A 25273-nucleotide genomic window follows, 5' to 3' on the forward strand; every position below is an offset into this window, starting at 1 on the left:
CGCCTAAATAACAACATATTTTTACTCTATTGGCAAGCCTCTCTACTCACTACTTACATTTGATTAAATACAGGTTAATCCTTTTCTTTGTCTTTCTAAATTAAATTTATAAGTATGTACACACACACACACACACATACACACATACACATTTAGTGCTGAGGGATAAGATTGTGGGTGATTTTCACTTTGAATTTCATGTGGTCTAGATGGGTATTGTTGCTTTGTTTGCTTTTTACATTAAGCATATATTACTTCAAGGGAAAAGTTATTTCCTTCTGGGTAGAATAGGGGGTTCACCATTAGGATGAGTAGGATGGCTATTTTTTTTCTTTTTTAAAAGTTCTGTCTCAGAGCAAAATCATTGCCGGAAGATTGGCAGCTTCCTTGAGCTGGCGTATAAGAGCTTACACCCTAACCCATTCCCAAACATGTATTAGAACTTCGAGCCCAGGAGCCATGAAAGAATCATGTGATGACTGTCTCATTCAGAGGCTCATGTCTAGGTTAGAGATAAAACCACGATAGCGCCTATTCTGACAACGTCATGGTCAGGAAGCATGGCTTTGTCAAAGCTCTTCACAGGCACTTGCAGGAGGGTCTTTTTGCCCTTTGATTTCAGTCTTCCATCTTCCTGGCTGCTTGACAGCTGCTGATGGGCCTGCTGGTCCCTCTCACCTTCTATTTTAATAACCCAGATGACAAAGAGCCTCTAGTTGGTCAAATTATCAGCGATGTACATCATTAGTTCAAGTGCATCCATGGGATTTTCTTTTCAAATGTCACTGGGATTAAAATAACAGGAAACCGGAGATGGAAGCATTTAGAAAGGGGCAGGTTTTGGCAGCTGCGTGTGCCTACACAGCTACAGAGGACATCCTGGATGTAAGTTATTAAAAAGATGGGGGAAGGGGAAGATAGAGACACCAGGACTAAACAAATACTACGAAGATAGGGCAGTGTCCAGTGCTTGCCACTACATTCCCTCCATCTCTAGAAAAATGGCAACTGCTAGTTCGAAGTAGATGAAATCTTCTAATTTGCATCTTAATGTGATGCATTTACAATGGGTAAAATACCACTTCCATGTGCATACCTTGGAGGCCACTTATAATCAAAATGATCTGCTTAATAGGGATAATTATACTAATTTTGAGGTAAATAGGGTGTACTTAATTAAGAATTCTTGTAGTTGATGCAAAAATACTCTTGCAATTTTGGAAAGCCTCTTCTGCCTCAGAGGATCCTGAAGAATCTAATTTTCCTGCCACACAGAATAGCTCCTGATGGGAAACATGATCTTGGGGCATAAGTCTTTCAAAATGCCTCCTGGGACTTCTACTAAAGCCACTTCTAGTAAATATTTCAATAACCATTTTCATGAAGTTGTCAGTCCATTCAGTGAGAATAGAAAAGATGTGGCAAACACTTTTTGTTAAACGGCTTGTCTTGTCTCCTCCACAAGTCTCTATGATACTTCACCGAAGGACAGGTAATTGGGGAATTCAGGAATTCATTCCAGTTAAGGGGAAATAAAAGGTCCTCTGGGGGCTGAAACACAGAATTGTAAAGACCACAAGGCCAATGCTTTCATTTTTATTAGCTATTTGGGTCAAACCTTTTTATTTTAAACAAATTTCGATCTGTAGACCTGACCATCTTAAGCTGTAAAATATCCTATATGAAACAACTGTTTTATTCTCCTGGCTTATGTGGAGTGAAGCCAAACATATGGCAAACTAAACTATTACAGAGGAATTTGGATGACGATTTCCTCCTCTGTGTATTGTTTTCAATCCCTTCACCGTTGGCGGGAAGAAACCAGCTGCCACGGGTGGTCAGTCAGTCACCTTCAGGAGCAGTGTGCACGGTCAGACATTTGCCTTGATGGCCACTTACAATCATAATGCCTCGATGACCACTTACAATCGTAAGTAGTTTCTATGAAGAGTTTTACAGTAAAAGGTGAAGGATAAAAAGAGAGCTTGATTAGCTCTTTCCTAGGTAGCTTCAAGGTCTGGGAAGAATATTTTACCCCCACTTAAGACACAGAAGGCCAAGGAAATATCTGAAAAGTGAAGGCTGTCCCCAACTTACCACACAGAATCCAGAACCATCCAAGCACTCGTTGGAATTACCGTTACAGTCACAAGGCAAGCATGCTCCTGACTGGGCGAGAAAGAATCCGGCACCACATTTCTGAAACAGACACAACAAAAAACATGTTCTTGATTGAAAAGGCCTATTTTGGTCAATATTTTCTGAGAAGAATAAGGAGAGATGATTATTTAGCTATCTAAATATTTCTTTACAAAATGTACCAGAATAAACTATTTATACTGCCATTCAGTGAGATGTGTCCAATTTTCTTTGCTATATCTGCCCCTCCCCACCTCCTGTTTTAAAAATTTTCAGGAAGATAGAAATACCTTTAACACTGTCTTAATATGGTAAGGAAGAATAAGATGATTTTAGGTAACAGTAAAGGAGAAAGCAATTTTCTGATGTTTTCTAACAAAACAAAATAAAACTGTGACAATTAGTCAAGATGAAGAATTCCTTCATGCTCCCTATAAAGACTTACCATATAGAAAATCCTGGCTATAATATAACAACTTGTATTGTGCTGTGTCTTTTATGCTTGGGCTCTTAAAAAAAAAATCTATCTTTTCAGATCCTAAAATTTTAAATGGAGAGGTAGGGAAGTTAATGAGTTCTTACACTTGTCGGGTCCTTTGTGGGCGACATAGATTTCACTTATCCTAACAGCTCTGTGAGGAACACATTATTTTCCTTCATTATAGTGACAAAATCATTAGACTCAGAGGTGCTAGGTGGGTTTTGGCGACTTTAAACCACCTTGTGATGCACGTGTCAACCTGCACAATAATGAACTTCTCTCCCACCAATGTCATTCATGCTCCGGTTGAGAATCTTTGTGAGATTGTTCCTTATTTATGTGATTGGAATTGTGAATATGTATTATATGTTTCTCCAGGATGCCATGATGATGCAAGGCAGTAACGGCATTGTAGACGTGGAAGTCCACTCCCTGCCCATCAGACAGATTTACTTCTAAAGAATTCCAGACAGATAAGCATCTGGGTTGTTTCCACAAACTTACAGAGTAGACGATTTCACATCACCCCTCCCCCTACCCCCCATTTCATTGACTCATTGTAGTTTGTACTATCTTGGCCACCAGGAAATTTTTCATTATATCTGGCTGAAGTCCCTCTGACTGCTATGCAAACCCATTTCCTCTTGCTTTTTTGTCTGTAAAGAAAGAGCCACTAGATACTATTCACAGTATAAAAACACCACCAGTTGGGATCCAAAAACTAAAATCTAATATATTCAACTGAGAGGAAGTTTAATAGAGAATAATGACATTTGTCCATGAAGAAAAGAAAAAGAAATTCCATCTTTCTAAGTGAGAGAAAGTAAGACTGAGAGGGGACCAATTTATAATTTATAATGGATAATTTGCGGTTTTTCTCAATTTCCACTAGGGAACAATATAGAGAGAAAGGTGCTAAAACTGTTGCAGGAAGATATAAGTTAGACCATCTAATTTCATATGTGTATCTATGGCAAAATGGTGACCACGGTAGCTTTAGCTAACGGTGCCATTGTGTCACATAATTATCACTTCTCTTTCTGCGATGAGGACATTTAAGATTTACTCTCTCAGCAACTTTCAAGAATATGATACAGTATTATTAACTACCCTTGAGCAGTCCATTAGATATCCAGAACTTGATAATCTTGTAACTGGAAATTTGTGGCCTTTGACCAATCTTTCCCCATTTCCCCCATTCCCCAACTCCTGTGACCACCATTCTGGTCTCTATGAGTTGCTTTGAGTCCCAATGAGTGGGGCAGAGACTGGAGGTGTATTAGGAGGAAAAAAGCATGCTAGTGGTAGTAGGGAGTCTGGTAGTGGTGCCTGGAAACAGAACATAAGAAGATCTACTTGTATCATAACAGTAGCAAGGACCTTCCTCTGGCCCAAGGTATCAAATTTCAGTGAAGATGCTCTCAACTGGTATTAGTTCACGCCTTTTGGGCATTTTGGCACCTCTTTTTCTTTCTGAAGAAGATGAAGAAAATTAAGATTTTCCCTGAATAAATGCATCATTTTGAATATGACAGTAGCTAATCCCTTATGTCCTTGTGGCCCTAGCTAAATCAAGAGAGCCATTTTTTAAAAACAAAAATAAAATTACACAACATAAAAAAAAACCAAAATAACAACAGCAATAAACAGTTTTGGTAAATTCTGTTGGTAAAGTTAGAATAGCTTTAGATTTATAGGAAAATTACAAGGATCTGGTGATTTGTTTGAAGCACTATTGACAATAGCCAAAGTATAGAAAGAGCCCAAATGCCCATCAACTGATGAATGAATAAAGAAGATGTGATATACCTACCTACCTACATACATACATACATACATACAGATATAGATAGATAGATAGATAGATAGATAGATAGACAGAAATGGAATACTACTCAGCCATCAAAAAGAATGGAATCTTGACATTTGCAACCATGCAGATGGAACTACAGTGTACTATGCTAAAGGAAATAAGTCAGTCAGAGAAAGACAAATATCATAGGACTTCACTCACATATAGAATATAAGATACAAAACAGATGAACATAAGGGAAGGGAAGCAAAAATGAGATAAAAACAGAGAGGGAGATAAATCATAAGAGATTCTTAAATACAGAGAACAAACTGAGGGCTGCTGGTGGGGTGCTGGGTGAAGGGGAGGGCTAAATGGGTGAGAGGCATTAAAAAGGCTTGTTGGGGGGGCGCCTGGGTGGCTTAGTTGGTTAAGCGTCTGACTTTCGCTTAGGTNGACTATATGTTAACTAACTTGGATTTAAATAATAAAAAGAAAGTCCCCTGAAGATTCCAAAGTGTGACCAGGTTTGGAAGGATTGCTCTACAGCATCTCTCACAGTGCTTTGTACCTGTTAATTGCTCAGTGAATATTTGTGACTTAAATTGTTTGGACCAAGATAGGAAATCTGAAGCATACGTGCTCGTGGAAACCAATGGTTTATGCTGCTAATAGACTCACTGCTCTCTACTAGGGCTAGGTTTGGTCTCCAGTCTTTTTCAACACGGTCCAGGCAGCCACTGCCTAGACTGGACGTGCCAAATGAAATCTTTATTTGTGTCAAGTTTAAGAGGTGACTTCACCCAGAGAGTCTGTCATTATCCACTTATCCACTCCCCAGGCTAAGGCTCTGACCTTGTGTGAAATTGCCTTGGCTCCAGTCTCTTAAACTGTGGGACATAGGAAGAAAAAGGAGGCAGGGACAGGGTCATGTGGGGCAGTCGTTTGGCCCCCAGCTGGGAGGGTGGGGTTGGGTGGAAACTCAGCCAACTTATTTCCTGCTGGGCTTTGTATACTTAAAAGATTATATTTTCTAATTCATATATCCTGAGGGGAGGCACCATTTTTAAATTTGTGTAAAGGGGCCATATAGGCTAATGAAAGCCATGGGCATTCATTGGGAGCTTCTGATGCCACTACTACATGCACTGGCTACCTTGGACCCTTTGTGTTATAGAACCTTAGAGGATTTCTTGGAATGGTAAATTCTCAAGTGGTTCAAGAGCAGTTTGAATGTCCTCAAGGAAGAGCTGTAGAATCTTTTTCCTTTTATGGAGAAATATTTTGTCATGGCTCCAGAAATTTCTGTGAATTTTTACTAAATCTCTTCTTGAAATTCTGTAGAAACTGGCAAAATTGACCTTGTTATACTATTAAAAGGTAGATAATTTTAGGAATGAAAGTAGACTTATTTTTAGTTTGGTTTCTGGTTAACAATCTCTTGGCTTAGTGATGGTAAGATCTGTGTTATTTAGAGACCTTTGAAAGCTGAGTGGTCTTCCCACAGAGAAAATAAATGTCTGCCTGGTTTCTTTTGAAATATTCTCCAAAATTTATTAAACAAAGATGGTGTTTATATATATATATATATATATATATATATATATATATATATNACTTTTGCTCATGTGAGAAGACCTGACCGATAGCATATGACTATATGAACATGAGTGGCTGATCTGAGAGCATTCGGAAGATTTATATTGCCTGGGATGGTGCCAAGGCCTTAAAAAATAAAAAATAATAACAAGGATAATGATGATAATAATGAAGGTAAGTATAGTGTAGCTGTAATTCATTGATGGCCTTGGTACCTAGGCTTCATCCATATGATAACATTTGCTGTTTGCAACAACTCTGTGCATGCGGTGTTAAGTATCTGAATTTTAGAAATGAACAAACCGAGGATCAGAGAAAATAAAAAATGTATCTGATGTCACACAACTTTATAAGGAGTTCAGATTGATCCAAATCTTGTCCTTTCTCTACTATAACATGCCGCCTCTCACAAAAACAAAAGAGAAAGATGAAAGAAAGAAAAGAAAGAAAGAAAGAAGGAAAGAAAGAAAGAAAGAAAGAAAGAAAGAAAGAAAAAAAGAAAGGAGGGAGGGGGGGAGGGAGGGAGGGAGGAAGGAAGAAGTTTAATCGAAACTTTAATTAACTGAACATAAATATTACTGCATTGGTCATGTTGTATACTTATCTCATTTTACCCCACAATAGCCCATGAAGGTAATAGCAGTCACCTACAATTTATAGATGAGTTTCTGTAGCTTACGGGACTTTTTATACAGACCAAGTGACACATATGAGAAATGGTGGGCCTAGGATTTAGATTCTTTGTTTGACTCCTGGGTTTGAGCTCTTAATCATCTGGTATACCATTAATATATATTAACCAAACCCCTTTTGTTGGACATTTAGGTTATTTCCAAATATTTGCTGCTACAAGGAGTCCAAAGCAGGTTTAACCCACTGAGCCACCCAGGCGCCCCCAAAGCAGGTTTAAATGTATAAAAATGTAAAATCTTTTCTTTAAACTCCAGAAAAAATCTTATAAAATAGGCATATGCTTAAAATATATAAAGTTATTAATATATGAAAACCATTGAAAGGGAATATCTACTCTTTAAACAATTTACTTCAGCTCACTTGTCATTTTGACAAATTACTTTCCACTAAATCATTTGTAGACTTTTCACAGCTCTCCATTATTAGCTACTATATTATTACAGCTTGTCTCACTCGAACACTGATTAGATCAATCAATAGCATTTACTTCCCTCTTCAAAGAATAAGGGTGAAGATTGCCATTTGCTTACTTTGTCATCATTAGTATGATGTCTTGCTTTGAATAAAAGTCAATGTATGTATATCTGACTGATTTTACATTTATAGAAATTGGATGGAACTTTAAGAAGAAATTAGTGTAACATAACCGTGTACCACATATATTTAAAGGAACTGGGAATGACAGTATATGTTGATATCATTGCAGAAGGCAATTGAATCAAGGATTTACAGACATTTTACAAATATCAACTCATCTTGTCTTCTGAATTAGACTTTTAGAATTTTGATTCATCAGTTTTGCTTTAATTTACTGAGGTTCAATGTAGAAAGCATTTTTTAAAAAATGCCCCAAACCAAAAGCCTCTCTGAATTCATTCACTTGTGTCCAGAGTCATTGCTACCTTCAAATTAGTATTCTTCAAATTTAATAGCCTACATTCAATTATCTTTCTGCTTGGGTTTTTATATGTATATAATGAATCTACTTTGCTCCTTGTTTCTAGGCAACAGTGATTTTATCTCTAGTTTTAGTTTTAGTGGATTCCATTTTTTAAAGTGAATAATAAAAGTCACTTTAAGATTGAATACTATGCTCACTATTATGCCTTTACTCTGAGTCTATGCATCTTACAAAATGCTGACTTCATCTGCTTAAAACTTGGGCAGGCTTAATCTGTATTCAGAGCTCTTTTAATGGGATGATTAAAATAGAGGGAGACGATCTAGTCAAAAATATCAACTTAGCCTCTGCTGGGGAGGAGCAACTTCTGAAAACATGAATTTATTACAAAGGTGAGCATCTCACAGTCCATTTTTTCTGTGTCTATAAAAATAAATGATAAAGTATCTGGAATGGAAAGCAGTCCATTAAGATATCAGGCAAGATATCTTAAGATAAGTTAACTTTTGGTTCTATGTTTTTTCAAGTAGGGCTTAACACATCTTGGTTGTTCATACACAAAACTATATCAAAGTGCCAAAATAGGCTAAAGGCATCATGCAATGTGCTACAGTTACCAAGAAGTTGACTTCTTGATTGATTTTACTTGAAAGTGGACAGAATTACCCACATATCCTCCCCTGGGTCTCTTTAAGCTCTTGTTTGCGTAACTGAAATTCCCCACATTTTAATAGGTGAAGTTAATTTTTAGATTTTGACAGTGATTTCACCATAGCTTGATTAGGAAAGTGGTTTCAACATTCTTCAGAGGTTTATCCAGTTGAAAGGCATTTCTTCTTATAATTGGCATAATACAGCTAGGGCATTGCCAAACACAGACTGCGGTGCTAGTGTCTCCTAGTTGGCTGTCGGGGCTACCTTTGAGCCTGTTGCTCAGGACCCGTGTCGGCTGTGCATTGGCCAGCTTGCAAACCACTCCGGCTCTCTGTTTAATCACCAGCGAAACAGAGATGAGGATTTAGGGTCTGAGGAATTCTGAGAAGCACAGAGCTGTCTTGACCACCATTAAGCCAGGTCCTTTAATTCTGTAAAGTGGAGAGGTATTTAGCATGGCATTTACATGGCATTAGTGTGGCTATTCCTCAGCACTTTAATGGACCTTGTGAGTATTCTCTTGGGTAGGGAAACCAGTGCCCCCTCCAAAGATCTCAAATAACTTTCCCAAACCACGTACTCAATCAAATGTTGTTAGGACTGTAGATACCAACAGGCTCAGGCTGTGATGAAGTACTTATCACACTTGGCTCTCTTTAGTTGTGTAACTAAAAGGATCAAACAAGAAAATTTAGAGCCCTAAAGCCCTCAAGATTTTCTTTTTGAAGTGCTGGATTTGGGGATGATTATCTCCATTAATACAGATGAAAATTTCTTTAATTGTCTCCTTGAAAAGTTACTTTAAATGCTTTTTTAAGTTGTTCATTTATAGTAGCGATTGCACTTATATAACAAAATGGGCATTTTTCCTTTGATATTCTTGAAAAAAATCCAACATCTGGCTTTCTCCTCTGGGTCCTCCTCACATCATCTCATGTAACTGGCTTGTTCTTTTCACTCCTCGCCTTCCAAGCTATGGTTACACAACATAACCTTTGCCAGATTTTTTTTTTATATATCTGAAAACTGACTCAGTTTTATTTAATTTACTGGAGCAAATGCCACGGACACATTTCCAAGAAAGGAAGAGATGTGGCGTACAAGGGATATAAGAACAAGTAGAAAGAAGTGACTTCAGAGTAACAGGCATTTAGGGGATTTTTATAGGAGCCCTTAGCCACTTGGCAGGAATCAATGCTGTGAGATGACAGGCATTTCTCTCATCTTCAACTGGTTCTTATGAATAATAGCAACTAATATTTATTGACCGACACCAGGCACTGAGTTAAGTGCTTTTTATAGACATTCCAATTTGGTCATCACCATTTAATGGCCCACAGACATCTGCAAATGTCTGACTAAATTGCCTTTTCTTTTCACAAGGAGTTGGGAGGCTTCACTGTCTGTAAACTTGTGGTGGCTTCCTCTCAGTGTGCCCAGGGAAGGCAGTAGTGCTTGGTTGGAGTGTTCCATCAGTTTCCTTTGCTAGTAAACATACCGCTTCTGTCATGAGGTACCCCTAGTACTTCAGTGCTACCCTCACCCTAGATCACTCAAGATGTAAAGCAGAATGGGACTAGCGTCCTGTTTTCCCTTCCTTATGCTCTTCCCCATGGAGTTTATGCATCATGAAGAAATGCTATTGTGAATTAGTAGGAAAGGAGAAATACATCCCACACCTCTACTGTACTCATTTATTCTCGGGAGATAACCTTGCCTCCTCTTTCAATGACAAAATAGAGGTCACTGGGCAGAAAATTGCATACTATCTATTTTTCCTCTCAAGATTCATCTTTATCTTGACACATTCTAATTTCCTCTGCTCATCTCAGAGGAGATAGCACTCCTCATATTAGAGAAGATCAACCCTCTCTCTGTGCTCTGGGACCCATACACCTGACCCTGGGCTATCACCTGGACTCCTTCTCTCACACACCATTCATCAATTTGCACCTATAGGGGTGAGAAGAGGCAGAGCACCATTAGGTGCCGGGTCCTGTGCTGGATGCACAGCCCCTTCCCTGCGGCTCAGATTCTAAGAACATCTTCCCTCAGCTCTACCTCCCCTTCATTTTCCTCTTCATTTGCTCAGCCAAATTTCATATGTGAGAGAGAATTCAATCACACTGGCTCTGCTTTCTTCATGCCCACCCATGCCTCTACCCATCACCTGGCTTCTGTCTCCACTGTACCATGAAAGGGCTGTTAGAGGAGCCAGGGCAGAGCTGACAACGCTCTTGGGTGATGTCTCTGTGGCTTTGCTTTTCCAGTTCTTACTTGTTTTCATTCTAGTACTTAACGTGGCTGAAATTCCCACCTTGGAGTTCCTGCTTCTCTCCGTTTCCAGGACAATTCTGTCTTCAGGTTTTTCTCCTGCTCATCTTAGTATTTTGGAGGGGTGGGGATGGCGCAGTGGGAAGGGAGTGTTGTCTCTCTTCCTCTGCTGCCTCCACACTGTTGATGTGTTTCAGGATAGCCTCCAGGTCTCTCTTTTCCATCTACAAACTTTGTGAGGTCAACCTGTCCCACAGTTTCATTCTCCATCTATATTCTGGTGACTCCCAAGTCCCTCTACATATCTCTGATCTCACTCTTCTATGTCACACTCTTGTTTCCATGTGCCTGTTAGACAAATCCATCTCCAGTTCTATAGGCACATGGACTTGAACGTGTCCCACAGTAGCATTATTATATTCTCTCCCCAATCTATATTTCTTCTTATATCTCAGATAAAGATTATAGACCAAAAAGAAAAAGTAATGGACTGGTATTTTTAAATTGTATCCATATATTTTGCAGTCATGTAATTTTTGGAAATGCTTCAGAAGAATGGACTTGGCTGGCAAGGATTAGTAAATGGTTTCCCCACAGAGTGATAACGGTTAAGTGCCCAAGTTCTGTCTTCCTTTTCACAACCACTGTGCTACCCTTGTTTATCTCAAATCCATGGCTTAACTGGAGACAGATGGGGTGCCCCAAAGGTTAGAATTCCGAAGTCAGAAAGGGCCTTACACAACTCTGAACTGTTGTAAACGTACTCTCTAAACTACCACCTCCATCTGTATCCGGGGGGACTGTAGGACTGACTGGGAGTTCCCTGAATTAATTTCTATGTAGAATGCAATGTTTATTAAAGGTTAAGTAATCAGAATGTGCTAATTTGAAGTGTACATATTTGTTATATTATTAAAACTCACTGGTAACCACAGCAACTGCATAGAACTTAGACAACAAAAGATTTTTTTTTTAAGGGAGGAGAATTTTGTCATTGACATTGTTTAGAAACGTTGGCACATGGGGATAATGAAAAGCAGACTGTGGTTCAGCAAGTTTTATGATTGTTTTAAAATTCTCTATACACAGTGTGCCCCTCATGGCCTCCACCTGGGTTAGACAGTTCCCACGTCCTGCCACCCTTTGTATGCTGCTACCTCATAGAGTTTATACTCTAGCTCTGATATGTTTACCAACATGAGCCTTCTCCTTGTTCCACAAATCACTGTTTAGTTCAGGATCTTGGTGTTTATCTCCTGGATTATTATAATAGTCTCTACCCTACTTTCTTGGTCACCAGACTTTCTCCCTTGCAGTTCATTCTCTATTACCAGAATTAATTTTAAGAAACCTTATAATACTACTTTTCTGCTTCAAAACTCCCAGTGGCTCTTCATTCATTGCCTACATGAGTAAATAACCTTCTTTAGCCTGATGTACAAGGCTCCTTTCAAAGTTCAACCCAACCTCTCCTTTATGGTCAACCTGTGCACTTTATGCTCTATTTAAGCTACATATTTCCACTCTCCCGCTCAATATACCATTCTCTTGACCATGGTGACTTTGCACAAGAGGTTTGGGGTGCCTTTCTCCTCTCCATCACTTAAGAATCTTTTCCTTAGTCTCAGACTCAGTCACTTTTCTTCTGTGTTCTCATGGTACTCTGCACACATCTTGTTAGAGCACATGGAACATGCTATTACAGTTTTGAATTTGTACCTCTGCCTCTTTGAAATCACCGTGAGCCCTTTGAGAACAGGAATAGTATAGGGGCACCTGGGTGGCTTAGTCGGTTAAGTGTCTGACTTTGGCTCAGGTAATGATCTCACAGTTTGTGGGTTCAAGCCCCGCGTTGGGCTCTGTGCTGACAGCTTGGAGCCTGGAGCTTGCTTCAGATTCTGTGCCTCCCTCTCTCTCTACCCCTCTTCCACTCATATCCTGTCTCTGTCACTGTCTCAAAAATAAACATTAAAAAAAAAAGGAATAGTATCATGTTCATCTTTATATCCCCATCAACTATCAGAGTCGTTAGCAAATGACAAGTAGATTTTGAAAATACATTAGTTGAAAAAAGTGGATTTGAATCTGTAACAAAGGAATCAAGTGTACACAAACAGTGTAGAAACTTTGGAGAGCTTTGGGCAAATCTCACAAGTAAAGATCTTCAGTCATGATTGAATTTTTAAAAATATATTACTGAAGAAAGAAAAACAGCTGCAGAACAGAAACACTATATTTATACTGCATTTGGAGACATGTAAAATAATATTATGCTATACCCTGTGCAGGGACACACACATATAAAGAAAAATATAAGATATGAATGAGAATCTAAGAAATCAGGCCATTTAATGGTAAAGGAGGGGTTTGAGAAAGAATATGTACCGGCAATGTTTTATTTCTTGAGCTCCATCGAGGGCACACAGTGCTCATGAAAGAGTAAAAGGAAGAATACATGAAAGAGAAACAAAAGATTACACTTAGGTCGGCTGGATTTTGGATTTCCATGTCTAGAGCTCATGAGGTCTCTAAAACATCATCCTGGGAAGTGACTAATGTGTCTTGACAATAGATTCAGATGCTTGTGTATAATTTCCTCAACTTCCTTGTTATTCACTTTATGTACCATGATCGTTAGACAGAGTTAAAAAAATAAGCATAAGAACATTCCTTTCTTAATTTGTCCTTCCTTTGTTTTTCATCTTACAGCTAGTCACTACCACATCCCATGGAGAAGCCTTTCATGTGTCTATATGTCTGTCTTAGTTAAAACATGCATCCGCTCTTAGGTTTTTCTCAAAGGTTTAAAAGACTATTTAGCCTGATTTCCACTAACTAACTCATTCCGGCAGTAAGGCTCCACGTTCTAGGCTACCTGTGCAATTTGGAGTACTTTTTGGGGGGCTTATTTATTCTAGTTGGGATGTATAATTTAAGGCAGAGGTAAAAGATTCTCAAAATAGTGCATGGTACTCCCATTTTCCAAGGATTGAGAAACTAAATTTTAAAATTCAAGGAGGAGAATTTACAGGCTAGTTTTCTGTTCTAAAAGGGGAGTTGGGGTCCAAATTCGAAGAACTCTGTCTCCTGAGGGACAAGTACAGCTAATAAGTGGGAGTCCCACCCACTTCTGGCTTTAGATTGGCAGAACATGGCAGAGTGACCCACTGGCTGGGCTAACGGTCGGCCTCTCCAGCTGGCTTGAAGATGAAAAGGGGAAGAGGGAAAGAGTGAGCAGTGATTCAAACCAAATGGAGTTGAATTGTGAAATTTAAGGTTATGCTCTTCCATTATGTGGAAACCAAGATTATGTTCTTTGCCTAATTTTTTGGGTATAATCTCTTCTTCATTGTTCCCTTCCATGAAAGTAAAATAGCCTGTGAATTAAAACAGCTAATTGCAGCAGATGCTTTTGGGAAGTATTCCCCCACCAGAAAGGAAATGGAAAAAGCCATGAATTTCCAAAGAGAGCCTGTCCATCCACACAGTCAGTCATCAGGCGCCCAGCATGAAGCAGAATTCCCTTCACAGGGTTCAAAGGAAATGTGAGAAAGTGAAGGCAGCAAGACATGGAAGGGCAATGGGAACAAATATCTACCACACCTAGGTCCCAGGGAGCGAAAAAATGTGGTTACACTAACGCAGGTTGGGGCGGAGCTGTGGAGAGCCCACCACGGACTCTGTACTCTTTCGGGGCCATAGCTTCTGCCCAGGAGGCAGTGCTTAAGGCAGAGAGGGCACAGGCAGAACCTCCCACCTCTCCCTTCTCCTGTTTTCTGGTTCAGCGAAGGAACAGGGGTATTTCAGTCTGCAAGTGTGGGCCTCTGCGGGCAGAGTGAGGCAGTCAGGTGGGGACAAGCTGGGGTCTGGGGGGAGTGGAGGAGAGCAGGTGACGAGTAACCAGCACACCATCACTCCGGGAGCGTTGCGGGAGCAGACGCTCAAGCAGCAGTAGGAAATAGCTGACATGCCAGCTCTTTGTCTGGGGACTGCTTAATGGTCCAGCAGATGTGTGAAATGACATTTGATTGACTTTCTTTTTCAGAGAGTCCTAGGCCAACGCCTCTTTCAAATAACTAAGTTGGTTTTCTTACCAAATCTTTGAAGGCTCATTAAAAAATGTTAAGGGGCGCCTGAGTGGCTCAGTCAGTTGACTGACTTCAGCTCAGGTCATGATCTCACAGTTAGTGGGTTCGGGCCCTGCATCTGGCTCTATGCTGACAGCAAGCTCAGAGCCTGGAGCCTGCTTCAGATTCTGTGTCTCCCTCTCTCTCTGACCCTTCCCTGCTCACGCTGTCTCTCTCTCTCTCTCTCTCTCTCAGAAATAAATGAAACATTAAAAAAGTTTTTTTTAAATGTTAATTTACCAGTGAGGATGGTTTTGAAACCCCAAAACAGAATCAAACTTGGCTTCTGTTAGAAAACTAGTAAATGTGACCCCAGAAATCACTGTGAAGGTGTGTGCTGAGCTAAAATTAGGCCGGAAGTTTGGGATTATTTATATCCAGGTGCTTTTTAATCACACCTGCTTCCTGGCCCCTTCCTCACTGTCTTTGTTGGGGGAGATCACTGTGTCTCCTTCCTAGAGAGCCCGGTTCCTCAGCCTTCCTTAGGCATCGTCTCTGTAAACAGACAAAATGATGTTGACCCTCATTATCTCTCCAACATCCTGAGCTCAACTTTACATTTCATATAAATTTACTCAACTCTTAGAAGAGAACTATTTTTTTGTTGAAGGCGAAAGGTCTTCTTAGCTATAATTATTCTGAGCACCAGTGTGGCTGTGACAACAGATGTTTAAGTGGTGCCACCAGGGGCCGTCGTCAGGAAGAAGCACGGATACAAATTTCTCTTACAAGGAATGTTTTTGGAGTAGCAGGTAACAGATTGAAAAGAGATAACAAATTGAATTCTATCCACTTGGGGGTCTAACCGTACTATCTAAAGACAGACTGCACTTTGTGTATTTGGGCCCTTTCTATCATAATTTATAACAATCTGAAAAAAGTGACATTTCCCCTCTGTTCAGTTGATGGAGGATATTTCTAGGAAATCCAAATAGATAAGAATTTGTATTCAAAGGTAGGATGGCTTTCAAGTAATCAGTTTTGGGGCTCTCAATATAAGTGCAGTGAATCAATTGTTAAATCAGGTAATAAAGAGCATTTCATGGGGGAGGGGGGTAGTTTCCTTTCAACGTGTTCTTTTTTCTTTCTTCTTCTTTCAATGGCTGATAAATTCTCCTTGCCTCTCTACATACAAATACATAACTTTAGGTCATTGTTCTTTAGATTTTGCCCCACACACTGTCAGAATATGATGGAAATCCACTCTAGCATTTTAAGAAATGCACACATATGTCTCCATGTTCAAGTTTCCATTTGTTAATTCTCCATCTGGCAGTCATTCAGGAAGTATTTATTGAGTGAGTGTATCAATTTCTCCTCCAAGTATGCTTGCATTTAGGATACCCCCAGCTTTAGACCTCGCTGATTTCTCTCCCATGTGCATTGATGTGAAACACTACCATCTATCCCTCACAGCAGCCATAGTTACCTAGAGTCACATCCTTTGGAGACAACTTGGTGCAGCGGAAAGTATGAGGTCATCTGGATTCCAGTTCCAGTTCTACCACCCCGGCTATTTAACGCTAGGTTCTCAGTTTCCCTTGCTTAAAAAAAAAAAAAAAAAAAAAAAAGAGTGGCCACCATATTGTTTCCTAGGGTGGTTCTGAGGATTAGCTAATATTGTGCATTTAACGCCCAACAGAAGGACATGCAAGGGGTTCAATAGCTACTAGCTTCCTCGTTTCCTTTTCAACATGTCTATGTCACAGTTACCTGTTTTAACTGGTGGCCCCGCAGTGAGTTGTAACTCTTTCTTTCTGGCACACAGCTCAGCAATGACACCAGAAGTTACTGGTGCATTATCTTTCCTCCCCAGAAGACTCAACTCCCCACGAACAGAAACTGGATTTGTCTGATTTATCATTGTGTCCTCAGTGCCTTGCATAGCAGGCGTTTAATAAATACATACTGAATGTATCTTGGTGTTATAGAATCACAGCATTTGAGAGCTGGTGAGGATATTATTGATTACCTGTCTAGCCCCTCATTTTAAATGTGACAAAACTGAGACGTGGAGAAATAAGTGACTTAACAGAAGTCATTTACATAGAGCGTGTTAATGCAGCCCTTAGTGCTCTTTCTGCTAAGCAACACTTCTTGATGATGATGAAGAAAATGATGTTGAGAATTTCAAGGGTGTTGTGGAAACTCACATCTCTTCTGGATTGCAGACCAGCCCACACTGTCCTCCTCTGCCTTTTACAAGTATATCTGGGATAAAAATCAACTCTGCTTGGGGTACCTGGGGGGCTCAGTCAGTTGAGTGTTAGACTCTTGATTTTGATTCAGGTGATGATCTCACAGTTTGTGGGATGGAGCCCCACACTGGGATCTATGCTAACAGCACTGAACCTGCTTAGGACTCTCTCCCCCTCTGTGCCTCCCCTGCTCATTCTCATTCTCTCTCTCTCTCTCACGTGGGCACGCGTTATCTTATGGTTATCAGATGGTTATCAGATTTGACAAGCATCTTATTAAAGTTATTCTGCTAGTACCATCTTATTTCACAGGTAATTGCCAACATCATCAAAAGGTCTTAATACCGATCCCCAGACAGGATGGGTGAAGGTGTGAGGGTGGGGTGGGATGGATAAGTGAGGGAAGGTGATGAGAGAGAACACTTTTAAGCCTTTTTCAGGTTGGCTTTGAGTGTGGGACGCATTCAAGAAAAGACGCATTGCTTGTCAGTCCTCTGTAATTACTCGACTTGGCATATGACAATTATTATTAACTATAATAATTTATAGCCAGTGTTTCCATTTTTAACAGTTTCTGGGTAGTGCAGATAGAAATGGACTGTGAAGCAAATAATGCAGATTACTCATTAGAGAGGTCAACCCTTGTTAGAAGCTGATTGTAAGACGTCCAGCTGTGTCCTTGACACCTCTCTTGTTCCATGGGAGGGATCTGACAATGGGCCTTGGGAAAGGATGCCCCTTTGTGTAATATACATCAACATGTGTGCAGGTGTTTCCCCTTATGAATAAGAAGCAGATGTCTGGTTAGGCAGAATGTATGGCAGCTTGACATGTCTGGCCCCAACTAACAGGAAGACTATGACCCATAAATTGTACTAATAAAATGCCATCACTATAATTTTGACTGAACCATGAAAGCAGCACCTTTGTCTTTCAACACTGAAGGGGGCTAAATCCCACAGGCTTGTGATTGGCTCCAAATTTGGAATTGTTTGTTGAACCCTGCACGCTGCAAGGTTGATATATCTTATGAGGCATATTTAATGAGGCAAATGACAATGAGACTCTACCCCCAAGTGATCTTATGTGTAAAATGTGAGCAGCAGAATTCATTAAGCAAATATTTTACTTCTCTGCTATTTGTCAAGTGTCTAAGAGTCTCAGAAGAATGAATTTTCAGGGCAAGATCGAAGTCTGTTTAGGGACTCTGATGACAGGGCCATTTTCAAACAGTTCATAAATAAACAAATGTATCCAACACCAAGTGCTTACAGAAATCATGGGAAAAGAGTTACCATCCTGAACATTTAGCTCCATAATGTGGGAGGCTAATTAAAACAAAAAACAAAAAACAAACCTTTACCAGTAACTGGTAAATCTATACTCACAAAATTTTAACTGTATTGTGAACTGTCCATAAGCTACTTCAATTCATTTTAGAACATTAATCATATTCAGAATTAGTACAGGATTTCCATCCTATTCATATTATTTGGGATTATTTCCTAGGAATTTTTTGTCCCCAGCTTGCCTCCCCTTAACAGTTTATTTCGTAATTTTGGCAAAACACCGTTTAATTTCAAACTTTACTTCATTCAAGTTTACATTTATAAATGGAACAAGCAATCTGTACCTTTCTTTTTAGTAAAGATTCTGAGGATAGTTTCAGAATCGTTTTACTATCTGATGCTATGTATAGCTTTAAAAATCTGCCCCCAAATAACTACTGTAATGATGATAGCTACTATGCTACAGCACACTTACACAAGTGAAAAGGATACAAACTAGCATGGAAGGAAGAGGAGGGCAAAGTAGCTGACAATGTGCAGAATGCTACAAATCTATTCTATGCACAGCTACTTTAATGACAACAAAATAATACACATTTGTGAAAGGAAATGGATGGGGAAGGTTGAGGGTGTTTGATTTAAAGTAATTCTGTTATCTGTCATTTGAGGGGGGAAAGTTGTGCTGATTTTAAAACAATACTTGAGTTACAGATGTTTCCAGACCCCTTCCCTGATCCAAGGAAACAAAATACCATTCAGCAACAAGCCCAGATTTAGAGATGGGGCTTGTTCCAATATAAACATTTCTTAGCTAGACCTTCTCTATGAAACTGCATAGTCAATTTTTCCATATACAGTGGGAAAGACAAAGCTTTTAGCTTAAAAGGCATTCTCACCCGCAGAGCAGAGCGCCTGGAACGAACAGCGTAGGGACGCCACGGCTCACTATTGATATCAAGCTGAATGCCAATTGGGCCACCAGAATTATAGACAGAATTGTGTCAGAATGTGCATATGCCACAAACAAAAAACTCGGCACTGTTTTGGCTTTCAGTATTTGGTATGGTCATTTATTCTTTCTGTTTTTTTGTTTAATGTACTGCTATTTACCTGATACCTAGTTGAGAGTGTAGCACAAAGCAGGCATTTGATGAATAAGTGAGAGATGCGTAAGTTATTATTTTTTTGAGCACTTCATATTGAAGGCACTTTGCAAGGCAATCTGGAGAATCAGAAGATGAATAATGGACACTGCTGGCCTCCAGGGGTTTAATGGGGGCATGTGTAACTTACCATAAAGGTAGGGTGGAACATACTAAGAATCATAGTGTAGTGGGAGAGGTACAGAGATATACTGAGAGACTGAAGAAGGAAAGATTATTTTTTTTAAGTTTATTTATTTATTTTTTGAGAGAAAGACAGAAAAAGAGAAACAATCCATCCAAAGTAGCCCAACATGGGGCTTGGTCCCAGGAACTCTGAGATCATGACCTGAGCCGAAACCAATAATCGGACTCTTAACTGACTGAGCTACCCAGGTATCCCAGGAGAGATGACTTTTACCTTGGGAGTGGGCAGGGGGGGGACACACCTCAAGGATGGTTCTTCAGAAGAGGTGACTATTGTGTGGAGTTTTGTTGTTGTTTGTTTGTTTGTTTGTTTGTTTTGTTTTGTTTTGTTTTTAGGAGGAAAGCTGGATCTGAAAGGCTGGAAAGCATAGAGCAGTTTTTAGTCAGTCCCCATAAGGTACAACGGCTAAAACTTGTATTCCTTCTGTTTTGTTTTGTTTGGTTTTGTTTGTTTGTTTTTGCTCAAAGTAGATATTCTTCATGCCTGGTAATAATCTACTTCAATCTACTTCAATAATCCACTTCAATCTACAAAATGGACATATTATTGTTCTACTTTCTGGGACATTCCTTGGAAAGATTAGTTTAATATCACCATTAAACCCATGTGACATCTTCCGCAACCTTCTTGCTTACACTGTACTCACACAGAGATACGACTCTCTCTGTTCAAACACTGTAGATAATATCAGAGGCATACCCTAAACCCCAGAGTAAGTGATAAGTATGCCTAGAAGCCTCAATAATTCTTTGTGGTCCTCAGAACTCCATGAGAGGCTCTCATGTGGCTTTAAACATAGGAAGTCTGGAAGTGGCAATAATTTCCAAGTTATCATTGATGCATAGGGAGAACGTCATTCAACTATAAAAAGAGAATATTTTTTATTATCCTTTTTTCATTTAGCTATCTAGTGAAATTTGCCCAAAGTGAGAGCTAAAAAAGGATGGTAGAAATGCCTGGTTTTCTGACCCTCTGAGTAGCTCTAAGATTAACTTAATTTACTCAGAACCCACCAAGAATTACAGCAAGAGCCTGGTACACTTGGTTTTCAATACTCTATTGTCAGCAGCCCGGTCTCTGAGCAGCTGAAATAGAGCAGAAAACTGTCCTCATTTAAAGCCTCAACTACTATTTCAGTTTTTTTTTCCTTTTTGAAGTTTGTAAATTTCTTAGTTCAGATGATTTGAACTAAGCTTGAAGGAAATCCATGCTGACTCATGACTTTGAGGAGAAAGCACATTTTCTAGTTGAATATGAGCTTATGTTAGCAGATTAAAAACGGAGAGAGATTGTAATCAAAGTAAAATCAAGAGAGTTTAGATAATCTGAGATGAAGATATATCTTAAAACTAAAATAGGGTCATACACTTGTTTGCTTTCAAAATAACTAAAATGGAAGAGCAGACAAAGAGATGCTCTACGGAAAAAAACAACAATGAAATGCTTATTTCCACTGAACATTTTGATAAATTGAAGGTCCAAAAACACAGGTCACAGGAAAAATGTGGTGCATCTGCCAAAATAATCACAAATCTTCTCTGAGAGTAGGGAGAATCCAGCCCTTTAACAAAAACAAGAGATTTTTAAACACCTTACAAAGTACATCATACTTCCCTCATAAAGATTATGACTCTGACCTTAATCTTGTATCACCTGATACTTGTATCACCTGAAATACAACATTATTCTCACCTTACTGAGATCCTCCTCACATCAAAGACCAAGGGGAAGGACAAGGGGTGATGGTGCCCGCCATTTGGAAAATGGACCATTGAGTGGGCAGCAGTTAAGAGCTGTTCTGCCTCCCACAGATCTTCCTCTTTTGCTGACCACAAAGATCAGCACCCCCCGGAAACGGTCGTTATCAGATTCAGGACACATCTGAACAGACATTCCTCATGGGGCAGTCCCTGGATTTCACCAACTATAGTTCTGCTGGGACGTGGAGCATCTTATTTTTGAAACAGGGACTAATGAAGGTAAAGGAGATGGAGCTCGGAGCTGTCACAAAGCAGGCTGGGAAGGTCACAGTGGGCTGTGTTGGCCAGAGTGGACTGCCTTGGTGCTCTCCCACATTTCATTTTCCTCATTAGTTTTTCATGTTACAGTTGTTCTGCTGCATGGTAGGGGAATTTCTTTTTTTTTTTTTTTTTAATATTTTTATTTATTTCTAGGAGAGAGAGAGAGACAGCGTGAGCAGGGGAGGGTCAGAGAGAGAGGGAGTCACAAACTGAAACAGGCTCCAGGCTCTGAGCTGGCAGTCAGCACAGAGCCCGACGCGGGGCTCGAACCCACGAACCGCGAGATCATGACCTAAGGGAAAGTCGGACGCTTAACCGACTAAGCCACCCAGGCGCCCCAAGTAGGGGAATTTCTTAAAGTCATGTGGAAACCTGAATGACGCTCCTGTGCAGGGGGCGTGGCAGACATGATGCATGATGTGGCCTGGGAATTTTTCTTATTAGCTCTACAATTGCTTTGAAACAAAAGCGTTATTGTTTACTTTTAGAAATANCATCAGAAAACTCTAGCCGGAAATTCTGGAATCTTATTGCCCTCAGAAGTTTTCTAAGTATTGGTGCTGAAAGCATAACTTAAGGGGTCAATAGCCATAGGGAGCCAAGGCAAAAATCTCTGAAATAAAAGAAAAAAATTATGAATGATGTGGTGATAAATTAAATTCAACATTGGGATAAATATAATGACCAAAAGCCTTAGAGACCTTCTAAATTACTCAGGACTAAGGCAGAGGTGGTGGCATAAGGCATAACAAGAAAGTAAACGCAGATATGCCTTTGTCTGACCCAGGGTGTTTAATGTGCCCACACACGGGTCTCCTGGTGTTCTTCCCCCTCTTACTCATTCGGGTGATGGTGCTCATGCTGCGATGCAGGGCAAGACGACTGCTCCAAGCGCCAGGAAACTCGGCTCTGGCCCCAGCCCTAGAAACTTGCTGTGGGACCTTGAGGAAGTGTCTAAATTTTGTCTCATTTCCTTCTCTTTCAATGACATTAGTGACATAATGATTCCTCTTCCCATCAAAACAGTCTATAATTCCTTGTGGTCTCAATAAGGTTATGTGCTGTGAGACCTTGGGAACATCATTTGACATCTCCATGTTCCCATAAATCAGATTAATAACCCATGGCCTGCCTGTTTTGTAAGGTGGTTGCAAGGAATAAAGGTGGAAAGATGCAGGAATACACCTTGTAGACCATGGAAACATCATAAGTATTAACATTCTTTTCCAATTGAGTTGGTAGTCATCGAAAATTACAGTGTTTGGCAGTGGGGAATAACGTTTGTCCAATATCAGTAGCTTTCTAAAAAATATTTATTTATTTTTCTTACTAATCTCTACACCCAGTGTGAGGCTCAAACTCACGATCCCAAGATCAAGAGTCAGATGCTTCTCTGACTGAACCAGCCGAGTGCCCTAATATCAATAGCTTGTTTTAAAAATGTTTATTATTTTAAGAGACACAGAAAGACAGAGCGCGAGAGGGGAAGGGGCAGGGAGAGAGCGAGACAAAGAATCCGAAACAGTCTCCAGGCTCTGAGCTGTCAGCACAAAGCCTGATATGAGGCTCAAACTCACAAACCGTGAGATCATGACCTGAGTCAAAGTCAGACGCTTAACTGACTGAGCCACCCAGGTGCCCCTCAGAAGTTTTTTAAAAGCTAAACTCTTCAAGCTATATTTCAAGATATAGAAAGTTTCCCTAACTCATTGGAAGATGGGTTCTGCATGAACATCATAAAGCAAAATAAAACAAACTGAAGATTGCCTTCATGACATGGTAAAATGCTTAAGGTGTCACTATTTTTATTCAAGAGAAAAAGTATAGATAAAGTACAGTTTTTAATATTGATTTTCTCCCTTTTCACAGACATAACATTTATGTGGAAGCATTTTGGCCTTTGGAGAGAAAGGACCACAGACGGGTGCAATGCTGGGTCGAGGGAGGGAAAACTAAGACTAAGAGCAATCTTTTTACCTCAGGGTGCGGGTAAGAAACTGTAGTTTAGCGAGAGATGACGTTTTGGATAAGTTTTAGAACAAGATGATGTTAATGGTGAAGGAATAATTGGATTAAAAAATAAAAACCAAGCAAACATCTGACCATTCCTATGAGGATCAAAGAGACCAGTTTTCTGGTCTACTCGCTACCACCCTATTCTCTTTCCAAAACTCCTTTGTTAGGCGTCCTGAGTACCCCCAGGTAATAACTGAGACAAAACTGGAATTTCCTTATTTCCTGGGAAAGGGCCAAAAATATCATCAAACAAGGAACAGGAAGCATAAAAATATCTCTCAGGAGAGTACCAATTGTTTAGAGATTTCTAGCTCGTGTTTGGCACAGCTGTAGAGGTGCTTGGAACGTCAACGGCTTTGTGCAATCAGCAGCACGGAGTGGCCCTGAGGCAGGTGTGCGCCCCACTGGGAAACCACCTAGGAGACGCTGATTTGGACGACATTTGGGGTAACATTTTGGAGACTGGCCATGATTTACAATATGAACTTGGGAGCTCCCAACATAATGATTTACTCAAATTTTAGAGTAGAGATCTCCTTTTCCCCCCCCAAGTGAAATATCATGTGGAATCCATCTATAAAACAGATTTAAAAAAATGTTCTGGTTGAAGGGAGCAAAGCCCCAACTTCCTGCTGCTCAGCCTCCCTCACCCCAAATTATACCCAAGGCATTTCTGTGAAGCTTCAGCTTGGAGTCACTGAGTTAGTAGGTCTTAGGTTAAAACGTCTCCAAAGAGATTTTTTTCCCCATGATGTAATACATTTCTACAAACATCAACAGCGCCTTTGACACATCTATCCCTCACCCTTGCTCTCCAAACATACAGCACGTTGTCTTTATAGAATCTCTGCAATGACCACAACATTTTTTCTCTCCTTTCCAGACTACAGCCACCATTCGAATCCAGGCCCTTCTTACTGTCTCCTGGATAATTACCAATGCATGACATAGGTGATTCTTTTTTTTTTTTTAATGTTTACTTATTTTTGAGAAGAGCAGGGAGGAGCAGAGAGAGAGACAGAGGATCCAAAGCAGGCTCTGTGCTGACAGCAAAGGGCCCAACGTGGGGCTCAAACTCATAAACCATGAGAACATGACCTGAGGTGAAATCAAGAGTTGGGCACTCAACCGACTGAGCCATCCAGGTGCCCCAACACAGGTGACGCTGATTCCAGCCAGGCCTGCCCAATGCATCCAGTATCCTGTTTCCAGATTAATATTGACCGGGAAGCACACTCTCACTGAGTTTCTTCTCTTCTCTGAAATCTTGTGGCTCCCAGTTGTATAGTCTCACCAGCTGAGACTGTACCCCTTTCTAGAAGAAACCCTCTGTCTTTTGTCTTCCTTATTCTGTCCTTTCACCTTGAATTTCCCTCAGTCTTGAAGATTTAACTCAAATGCCACCTCTCCCTTGAAGTCACCTGTGAGCTGCCCACCAGGAATGAACCTTTCTTTTAAACCTTCTAAGAATTGTTCTTAAAAAATTTTTAAATATTTTATTTACTTCTGAGAGAGAGAGAGACAGTGTGAACAGGGGAGGATCAGAGAGAGAGGGAGACACAGAATCTGAAACAGGCTCCAGGCTCTGAGCTAGCTGTCAGCACAGAGCCCAACGCAGGGCTCGAACCCACAAACCATGAGATCATGACCTGAGTCAAAGTCAGACACTCAACTTACTGAGCCAGGTGTCCCAAGAATTTTTATAACATATCAGTTTAGTTGTATTACACGACTGGTGT

The 25273-nt window shown here is 40.1% G+C and overlaps 1 protein-coding gene across 2 annotated transcripts in view; it reads right to left on the minus strand.

The window, feature by feature from the left end:
* The window catches only part of LAMA4 (laminin subunit alpha 4), a 142180-nt gene that overhangs the window by 103981 nt on the left and 12926 nt on the right, over window positions 1-25273 (minus strand). For both annotated transcript variants that reach the window (XM_077779991.1, XM_077779990.1), the window contains exon 2: window positions 2098-2199. In XM_077779991.1, coding sequence (XP_077636117.1) covers window positions 2098-2199 — 102 coding nt within the window. The remainder of the gene's footprint in view (window positions 1-2097; window positions 2200-25273) is intronic.

This window comes from Crocuta crocuta, unplaced genomic scaffold (assembly GCF_008692635.1).
Source record: "Crocuta crocuta isolate KB4526 unplaced genomic scaffold, BGI_CrCroc_1.0 scaffold147, whole genome shotgun sequence".
Classification (NCBI taxonomy): Eukaryota; Metazoa; Chordata; class Mammalia; order Carnivora; family Hyaenidae; genus Crocuta; species Crocuta crocuta.